Source organism: Pholis gunnellus (genome assembly GCF_910591455.1).
Source record: "Pholis gunnellus genome assembly, chromosome: 16".
NCBI classification, from domain to species: domain Eukaryota; kingdom Metazoa; phylum Chordata; class Actinopteri; order Perciformes; family Pholidae; genus Pholis; species Pholis gunnellus.
In genome coordinates, this window is record NC_136543.1 from 15,985,677 (window position 1) to 15,996,402 (window position 10,726).

Genomic DNA, 10,726 nt, shown 5'->3' on the forward strand with positions numbered 1-10,726 from the left:
TTTTGATAATCAACTAACATTTAAATAATTTATTTAAAAATAAAGTAAAATACTTGTAATACTCCTTTAATGTACGTATTTGCTGCTTTTGTCTGTTTGGTGTCATTGTTTATTCACTGCATTTTAATAACAGAAAGATTAATCGATGAATCGATAATGGAAATAATTTGCAGAACGACGCTCCCTCCCTCCTGAGCTATAACAATAACAGACAATCATCTGATTGATGAAACATAATCTAGACCCAGGCAGGTAGAGCTCCAGAAACGTCGCGAGCCTTTTGGAGAATTCACAAATTCTAAAATCGTGTGATATATAAAAAAAAAAAACAATCACATTCACATGGAGGAGATGAAAGATAACTCTTGTTGTTGTACCGATTGTTGTTTTTTGCAGCAGAGCAATAACGTTGCTCGGCCACGCTGTCCTCACGTGCCCTCTAATCCAGCAGGCAGCGTCGCGCTGAGGACTGTTTTTAGGGCTGCAGCGTTGACCCACTACAGTAGGTCAGTTTCAGATGCACATTAATGTGCATATTTGTTTGTAACAGAAATAGTAAAAAAAAACACACACACACACACACAAGGTTTGGTTGAAATCCACTGAAACACGGGGACGTTTAAGGCTTATCCACTGACATCTAAATCAGCACACCAATCTAAACTCACTTGTGATTATGTAATATTATCGGAGATTTGATCTTGCGGCCAAAAAAAATTTCAAAATCCGCCCCAAAACGGTTCTGTTTCTCACGCATGATGTCATGTTGGATTCCTTGTAAGCAGGTTATGCAGAAATGTTCCCGAGCGGCAGGAAGAGCTTCGTGCAGGCGGTGTAGTGTTCTGTTGCATGTGGGGGGGACGGACACGCCAAATTACGTTAAATAAATCACCAATTTTAGTCTCAATATGCGTCTCAACAAAATGCATTTATATTAAAGAACATTGTATAAATACTGAGGCTCTTTTTGTTCATTCCGCATTCATAAATCCAGTGAATGTGAACCTTTTGGTGCTGGTTCTCACGCACAATGATCCAATATTTCAAAACACTGAATAAATACAATTAGGGAAAATAAAATAAATAAGTGCTATAGTTGGTGGGAGAAACAGTTACGGAAAACATACAATGTCTTATAAAACAGCACGTTCTCAACGGGCATGCGCACTTACGGACGAATTAATAAAATATATTGAAGTGCCTGATTTTTTGAATGGAGGCTACAAACGTAAAATTATGTAACAGGAGGTCGCCGCAATTATTCGAGACACAAAACTACCTGCACCCATGTGTTGCAAAGCAACATCAGTGGCAGTACTGGGACAATATTTATTCACATTTGGGGGGTTTTTTCTCCTACGTAGTACAGCCTCCTTCACACCGAACCATGCAGGTGTTGCTACTACAATCAGCGTCAAGCTGACGGGAATAACAACAAAAGCCCCCAAATAAAGTGAAACTGCATCACATAAATAAAGAGCAATTCTAAATTTCCATCTAATAGGTCCGCATTTAACATCCGTAACATGACTATTTTTAACATCACCTCAACAGTTCTAAACTACCAACTGCGCACCACCGTAGATATTTTACTATACGAGGTAAAAAAAGAAATCAAGACGTTTATTTTGAAAAGGAAATCACTATACTTCCGGTCTCATTATGTCTCATTCTGGCTGACTTGCCGCAGCTTTCCACCACCTCCTCCCTCTCACAGACAATGAATGGAGCCAGTTTTTGGGGAATGGACAAGCCCATGACCAGCTCAGGTAGCTTAACACCCTAACATTAATATATATATATATATAATATATATATATAATATATAGTACAGACAGGACAGCACTCCCTCTTAGCTCCATCGTAACGTTAGCTACCTTTATCTTACCATTCCGGACATATAGCGACAATAAAAACATGCAGAATAATAACCCGTCCTGCTACACCATATAAGATCCTACCATGAAACAAAGCGACAAAAAATATATTGTAATATTCACAACAACTCACTGACACCATGTATATGAGCTTACATTACCTGCAGGATGCTCAACTTCACTTCTCTGCGGTGCGACCACGGGCTCTTCACGAGCTGCATAAAGTTAGCCGACGTCCGTCAAGACGACACAGGAAATCGTTCAGACGTGGCCTTCAAAGTAAAAGCAGAAATGCACAAGCATTGGGGCGTTGACAAAAAAAAGAAAAGCGCAACGCTAAGTGTAGCTTAAACACTGAAGCACGTGCTTGCATTTACAGAATACTGGTAAACGTGTATGCAGTTTTACATTGTATTGTAAATAACACCACACAAGAGCTTCATGTGGTGCGTCGTGTTTGATATTAAATGTTATATTTTAGACCGGAAATAAACCATATTTAATTTTAGCTAGCTTGATACTATATGCTACTGGCATTTTCAGCAACACCTCATACTGTACAACAGTCATAATGCTAATTTACACCTCCAGCTGCTGATATCTAGCGCCCTAACGCTGTATGGTTTGCTTTGTATCAGACTGTTTTAGCTTAGTTGTTACCTTCAAACAACGTGAGTCGTCCAGTCCGGACAATGGATGTAAACACAACATGGTCCAGATGCTGGTAGCGGGACTAGAAAGTTGATGCTGCAATTCTCCGCCGCGCTAGCATCAACATCATCATCATCATTGTCAATGCATGGTAAACAGAAAACAAAGCATTTCCGGTCACACAACTTCAAAACTTGTCCATTGTGTCATATTTCTTGCGCTATTATTCTGAAAATAAATCCTCGGTTTGTACGTGTCTTATTCCGGTTAGCTTGACACTCCCAACATCCCGCCACAGCTGGAGCGCAAGACAGACACGCTGCTGCTGCCTGACTGAAACCCACGCGCACTAGCGCGAGACCCCGCCCCCTTACATTAATATCGGAAATAAAAAATAAATTGCGTACAAACGCAATTGCTTGAGTAATTCATACATTTTACTACCGTTACCATTATAATATAGGTTCAAAATATTTTTTTAATATTTTTATTAGGTAAAAAATATACATATATATATATTTATTTATATATTTGTTTACGTAGAATTTGACTTCATCAGTGTGGGAAAGTCTCTTAAACCGTATTTGTAGCAAAAATAAAACTTAAAATTTGGCACACGGAGCACAAAATCTGATCTCATTCTTCATGTGGTCACATTTTGTGTACTCAACACATTATTCAACACATATTTCATTCAATAATGTATTGTATTGACTTGAATAGTATGGTGTAAGATGTAAAAAATATGTCCTAATATATAATCACACCCAAATCATATTCCAGGAACGTGCGATGTACTCTGAGATGATTGTGTCCTCACACTCTGAAACCTGCGATAACAAGTGTGAGATGAACACCATACAGCTGTCTAATGAAGACCATTGGGGCAGTAAATGTGTCAGGGCTCCATATAGATTGTTTTGTTTTTTTCATACCTGGTTGCCAGGTGCTTCGAACCCTCCAAGGAGGAAGGTCCCGGCTGCTGCTGATGACGGTATAAAGGGCCTCCAGGGCCGGGACCAGAATGCCAAGAACACAGCAAGCGGAGAGGAGCGTGGTGAGCCCCCAACCAGAGCATGAGCCTATAACTGGCTTATGCAACTGATCAGCGCCTCATTCAGCATTATATAACAGCATGAGGTCAGCCTGCTGCTCACAGCTGGATCAGGGACTACACCACTGTCACCGTCACCCATAACACTGCCTTAGGCATGCACACTGTTAGTCTATGATCCAAGCGTGTGAGGGGAGTGTCATGGCGTGGGGGGGGGGGGTTAATGCCCCTGCATCGGATGGACATTAGCGCTCACTGTGCTGAAGTAGCCTGCTTGACGTTCTACATGTCAACAATCAGCTTAGAGGGAACGCTCGCTCTGACTGGCTCCTGATGTCACGACGAAAATGAGCATTTCTAATATTTTCCCAAAGACTTTTTTATTTTTTCTTACTTTTAATAATAAGAAACAGTTGTTCAGTTGGGAGTTTAACAATCTGCTTCGGTTTGATTGGCTCTAAAATATCTGTTATCAGATTCTGGTTCATCATCTTTTCTGTTTGTGAGTAAAGTAAATTAAATAGCAATTCAGACTGATGGGATGTATCTGAGAAAAATAATCCCTGAATGATGTCATTATGTTTTTTTTGGGAGGTCATATATATCATATATAATGAATATTGTGAAGTATAATGAAGTGTTCAACCCTCCCGCTCATGCTGATCTTGTGATGGAAAAACACATTCCCTCTATATTACTTGCCAAATGTGTGTGTGTGTGTATCACACTGGGGAACCCTGCATGGAAGGAACACAATAAATCACATTTTAGCAGGATCATGTGATTAATGGAGGGGGGGGGATCCCTGCTGCTGACCTGATGACATTGTGTTCGTTGTTTCTAAAGACAAACATGGACTCAACTCACAAGAACATATGAGAAGAACAGGCTAATATATGATGTGTTACAGAGAGGGCCACATGTGACGGACCACAGCGCCACCTACAGGACAGAGATGTTGCCCACACACACACACACACACACACACACACACACACACACACACACACACACACACACACACACATTAAACAGAACGTCGTCTTTATTGATTATCACGAAAAAGTGAACACAATATTTTGTGAAAGCAACGTTACACTTGAGTGAAATATCAAAAGCTGTGCTACGGTGCAAATATAAGAACGCACTCTTGTTATAAAGTTTGGCAAAAAAAAAAATATAACAAAAGTTTGTACAAACTGATTTATAGAGAACGATGAATGAAAAAAGAACAAACAACTAAAATAATTGTAGTGTAACAAAGCCAAAGGGATCGTTTAAGTTTGGTCTTGTCATATAAATTAAGGCACGGTGCTCTTAATTAGAATATTTGTAACAGTGAAAGATATCAAATGACCTGAGGTGGAAAATCTGGAATGTGTGATTAAAGCTCGACTCAAACAATCTCATGTTCCTTCAAAACTCGAGCCACAAAAATCTACTTTTAGGCAAAACGTGCAATTAATTCAGCTCAAAAACAAAGTTCATTACCATTTCCTTCTTCAATATTATAAATGTGGAGATACAAGCACAAGATAGCTTAAGCTATCTTTCTTTAAAGGAATCAAATGGCGACGGGCTACCGGGCGGACTTCATCGCTTTCAGCTGAAGTCTCGGTCGGAGCACACCAGCGGGGCCACCAGGGTCCAGAAGTAGATCAGCAAGCCGCACCAGCTGGAGGCTATCTTCACCCACACGGCCGGCATGGTGCTCTGCATCACCTGGTAGTCCGCGTCGGGCCTGAGGAGCCGAGAGGTAAGAATCAGAGAGAAGTCGGGTGTTGCAGGAGAGTCGGCCGCTCTGATGGCGTTCGCCGAGAACAACGACGACAACAGCAGCAGCAGCAGCTGATACTTACATGAACCAGTTGGTGAGAGTCATCATGATGTAGAGGGAGGCCAGAAGGAGGCTGAGGTGGAAGAAGGAGTAGTTGTAGGTGACTGCCTCCTCTTCGTTGTCCACGGCACGGCGGACTCCGTCGTCCCCCGTCGCGGACTCGTAGTCGGTGGTCAGACCCTGGCCCTCCTCGGTCTGCATCAGCTTGTTCACCTGAGAGTTGTTGGAGGAGCGGATGCTGCGGCGGGTGAGAGCACAACATGTCATGTTGACGATGACGCAACTTGCAGTCGGTGAGCTTCTGGTTATTACTAAATAAAAATGTTTAAAAACGGCAGCTGTTCCGGTAAAAGTACCTGGCGTATAGAGTACAGAACAAGAAAATGGTCAATCCCACGATGCCCTGTGCGTCCCACCACTGCGTGCCTCCGGGGGCCTTCGTAGGAGGTGGTCCCGGTGGTGGAGTTGCAGTAACGGGCTGGACCAAGCTCAACAGGCTGGGGTTACACTGCCGGTCTGAGGTCGGCAAACACAGATATCAACAGTTACAGGGGCGCGTTTTCCTCTCGTCATACTTCAAAGTCCTGACTACAAGACGTGCGACTTACTGGGGTTGTTGCTCATGGCAGACCAGGTGATGTACATCGTGTAGAGGGAGATGAAGGAGGCCTGGAGCAGGCCGGAGGTGGGCTGAGCCTCCTGTGGAGACACGGCACGGGAGGAGTTAGAAAATAAAATCACCTTGCCGGTAAAACAAAACGCTCTTCAATGCTCATTAGCCTGTCGTCTATTACCTGAACTTTGGGCAGAATGGACACGACGGACACGATGATGCAGAAGATGAAGTTGAGGCTGATGAAGACCTTGTGCTCGGTGCAGTCGTCGGGTTTGGTGTAAAACACATAGAAGAGGACGACGATGGTGAAGGCCAGGGCGTAGAAGACGATGGTGAAGGTCAGCAGAGCTGCGAGAGAGAGAGAGAAAAACACGAGAGAGGAGCGGCGTCGTGAGACAAAACGCGTGAGAGCTCACGACTTCGTCTGAAGCGCGACGTTGGAATTCTAAATTCTATTCATTCCGTTTAAAACCCACCTGCAAACCAGAATTTGGAGTTCCCATTTTCGGCCTTCTCCAGCCAGGACTGGTTCCAGGAGTGGGCGAAGTCCACCAGCAGGATGAGCTGGATGATGATGAACATGAAGGAGCCCGTCATGCCGAAGTAGTACCACACTGAGACCAGATAGAAGAAGAAGAAGTCAGGACATTAGAAATCGGAGCACACATTCAACACTTTGTGGTACAAACATTTTGTAGAACTATTGAACCTCATTTTTACTCACAAGTCTGCAGCTTTGCAACTTAAACCCTGCAGAGTCGCATCGTATTTGTCTGACGGTGTGCAAGCTGCTGGATGGTTTAGATTAAAAGAAACAACCCCTGATAACATGTCCGGGCTTCATACCTGTATTAAAGATGCCATCTGGAATGAAGAAAGCTCCCACTGTTATGCCGACCAACAACAGGAACTTGAAGAACCAGAAACTGAGGAGAAAAGAAGTAAAGATATCCTAAGTATGTACATGTTTACTCTCTGTTTAAATATAATCTCAAGAGGTGCAGTCCCCCTGTTTGGCCAGCAGAGTGCAGCATAAGCCTTCATCCTACAGGACTAGTGGTACTGAGGCTGCAGTGAATAAATAGCACCAACCCATTTTGGACGGCGGCCCGGGGGTCCTTGCTGCTGCGCACTCGGATCATGATGATGAAGAAGAGGAAGAAGAAGCAGGCCATGGCGAAGCACATGCGGTACACCGACTTGTAGCCGACAATGATGTCACAGTTCACCTTGTTCTCTATGCCCGGTATGGGTATGGATGTGCCACCGAGGCAGAAACCTGGAATCTGACAGTGTGGAAATACTGGGTGGGTAACAGGAACAGCCCAGTGTGGACCATTAAACTTGGTCTTATCTTAACGTACCTGTTTCAGGTGTTCCTCCATGCCCGGCAGAATCATGATGATGGACACCAGAGTCCCGAGCAGCAGCAGGAAGGAGAAGGCCAGCCGGGTCACCGTGGAGTTGTACGTCGACGGGCAGCATGACGACAGGAGGCAGGAGGCGGAGCCGCACAGACAGGACGCCTGCAGAAGAGATGAGGGAGAGAGGAAGTCAGGGACAGGTGTCTGGGGTGTGTGTGGGGTAATGCAATTAAACAAACAACACTGTGGCTGCTGTCAGGACGGCCATCTTTCTTCTTCTTCTTCTTCTTCTGCACGCTTTCCGCAGAAGACAAACGGCGGTTTACAGAGGCAGTAATCAGGCCTGTGAACTTTGGTGTAAACATGGCCGCCATGACGGGAAGAACCCCGTCTCCCCGGTTTAGACTGGTCGATGTCAGACAAAGAACTCAAGAGGAATATGACACAAATACCAAAGCAAAACTCCAAGTTTACAAAAGAATATTAAAAATAACCAGTAGTGATAAAAGGATGTAAACAATTACTGTGCACAAAGTGCTTTTTTTACAGGTTTTATTTTGAAAAACTGGAAAGGGCCGTGTTTCAAATCTCAATACATTGAAATAAATTGTATAAATTAATGAATTAATTCAGTATTCTGCCTATTAATACGTATTAATTACATCTGCCTGCTGGTGGCACATGTATAGCTGTGCCACACTTAGATTAGTGACCTTAATGAAGTGAGATGTAGTAGTTAGTGACTTGGAAACTGTGGCCTTCCCCTTGTTGTGTACATGTTACCCTCAACTTCATCATGCAGCTTTTTACTGCAAGTTGACTTATTTAGCCATCTGAAGTTCCAGATATGGGTGTATTTGACCTAAAATCACTTGTAACTCATTGTTTTAAATTCACAAAAAGAGGATTAAATGTAAATCAAAACACTTCTGGTGAGCACAACACGGAAAGAGAAACAAAACAGGGCCTGAGATAAACCCGGAAATGGCGCATTTCTATAAACCATCTAACGAACAAACTTGTACTTTGTTCATATTACTTGTTGACTGTATACATTTAAATACATTAATAAACGACTCACCTTGTAAGTGAACCGTAAATAAAGTCGAAATGACAACAAAGCCTCTCACACCAAACAAAAACCTTCAATATGTCACATGAGGCAATAAAGGGAGTTACGATATCACGACGTAGTGTTTTCTTGGCGAAACAACGCATAGTTACATTATATGTGAAATACTAGAGTTACGTCTATTTAGCAACAATACAACAGATACATGTTTACTTACACAACTGGCGAGGGAACCGATCGCCAAACAAGCACCCATGTTGGTTTAGTTTAACTCACAATTCGGACGGGAATCGTGAAATCCTGAAAAGTTCAGGAAGAAACTAAAACAAAGATGGCGACGTCAAGTAAATTAAACCGAATGGGAGGAAATCCGTTTATTCTCTTCAAAATAAAAGCTTTACGTACATGTGTACACGTACGTCATTTAAATCGTGCGCACATTCGGGGTATATTATTCTATTTTGGTGTGTTTATCAATGGATTTTGATGTTAAATGTACACAACAACTCCGTGGAGGGTTAAGAAATGTGGTGTTGATGTAGTCTATGCACCGTCTAAGATTACGTTATCGGTTTTATTTTAACGGCAAATACACTGTACTTGTACTTCCGGCGTTGTTTGGGTAAATTTGGAAAAATATACGTTTGTTTACTTAAAGCTTTGAAACAAAAGAAAACACGTCGTAAAGTCGAATAATTTACAACCTCAAACTTTTAAAATACACTGTAACCTACTATCCAACATTTCCAATGGCTAATATATTATATTTTATAACCACATCGTTCATCAAACTAGCTAACTGGCTAACCAACTGACTATAACTGTCAAATACTTAAGAAAACAAAAGCAATTGATTTTAAATCAACTATGTTTTATTTATTGCCAGTGGGGGGTATTTAAAGAAAAGTTTGCTTTGTATAAAAAAATATTTTGTCCTACATTGCATTTATTGTAAGGGAGTTTTATTGCAATAATATTGCCATTTATTTTATTGACTGTATTACAATTTTTATATCTCCACAGTATATTGCTTTATAAAAAAACGTCGTTGCTTTTTGCCTCCTGCAGCATCACATATATTATTATAATCTAAGAAATACAAACTGGTTGGTATTAAAGTCAGTGGGCTACGGTGTTTTCCTCCCCTTATATTCTATTATAACAACGCTGAGCAAATGAGGTCTGTGCATTATTCTGTATTCTGTGCCAGTAAATGTATTATAGATTCATATAGTCATGCTAGTTTGTGTCAGTAATACATATTCATATTCTGTGATTTAAACCTTCTGCCTGTCCTCTAAATGAGAACATGGTCACTAGATCCGTCATGTGTATGAAGAATATATCACAGACTAAGAATGCTGAAGCAGCAGAACCCTGCTGGAAGTAATGCAGCTGAAAAATCAGTGTAAAGTCCTGCTCATCAATACGTCCTTATATTAAGAGATAACATATGGTTTAAACATAAATAATACAGCAGACCTTGTTATCATGTCTTTAATAACCAGTGGTGGACAGTAGCTCATTTTAATTTATAGTTCTACTCCATAATTCAGAGGAATCATTGATCGCTTAGTGAAATTCACAAGCTACCCTGCAGTATATATATATATATATTATATATATATATATAATATATATATATATATATACTGTATATATATAACACCCCTCCTTTAGCTGCAACATTAAAGTGATATTGGTTGTTTTGCAGAAGGATACTTTTACTTCATGTGTTTTAAGTTCATTTTGATGCTAATGCTGTTGAACTTAAGTAAGATTTTTAATGTGAGACTTAAACTTAGAGTATTTTTACACTGTGGTATTACGACTATTACTAGTCTAGACTATATAGTTCTGAGTACTTCGTCCACCACTGCAAATAACTATTATCAATTTAAAATGGCATAATGAGATATGCATTTAATATTAAATCGAATGACATCATTAGAATTAGGATTAGGTGGACAATAACAATATTTCCTATGAAGGAGTTGCTCTACTTCATTTAACTTCTATTCTATTCTACGATTGCATTACTTGTGTTTTGTATATATCTGTATTTGTATTTAAGAAGCACACACTTTGGGTTTCTCTGTTGTGTCTTTTTTAACTATGTGAGTAGATACTGTGCACATTTTCAATGTACACTATGTAAAGAGAGTTACCTTATTTTAGGAGTATACACCTATCAAAGCTATAAACACTAATACCCTAAAGTAATATGTATGATACATTAGAATACATTTGATTAA

At 40.9% G+C, this 10,726-nt stretch overlaps 1 protein-coding gene across 1 annotated transcript; it reads right to left on the reverse strand.

Moving 5' to 3' along the window:
• Positions 1 to 4,609: 4,609 nt before the first annotated feature.
• serinc2 (serine incorporator 2) lies at positions 4,610 to 8,820 on the reverse strand. Its single transcript, XM_079176477.1, has 10 exons — positions 8,689 to 8,820; positions 7,400 to 7,561; positions 7,128 to 7,321; positions 6,882 to 6,961; positions 6,512 to 6,649; positions 6,214 to 6,383; positions 6,028 to 6,118; positions 5,776 to 5,935; positions 5,442 to 5,657; positions 4,610 to 5,323 (listed from the first exon to the last, which is right to left on the reverse strand). The coding sequence occupies exons 1-10, from the start codon at positions 8,725 to 8,727 to the stop codon at positions 5,185 to 5,187; spliced, it is 1,389 nt and encodes a 462-aa protein (XP_079032603.1). The 5' UTR covers positions 8,728 to 8,820; the 3' UTR covers positions 4,610 to 5,184.
• Between the last annotated feature and the right edge of the window lie 1,906 nt (positions 8,821 to 10,726).

Coding starts and splice junctions, on each gene's coding strand:
- serinc2 (XM_079176477.1), bottom strand. CDS start 8,727: ATGGGTGCTTGTTTGGCGATCGGTTCCCTCGCCAGTTGT. Junction 5,936..6,027: donor TGCCATGAGCAACAACCCCA/GTAAGTCGCACG, acceptor TGCCGACCTCAG/ACCGGCAGTGTAACCCCAGC. Junction 5,324..5,441: donor ACTCTCACCAACTGGTTCAT/GTAAGTATCAGC, acceptor TCGGCTCCTCAG/GCCCGACGCGGACTACCAGG.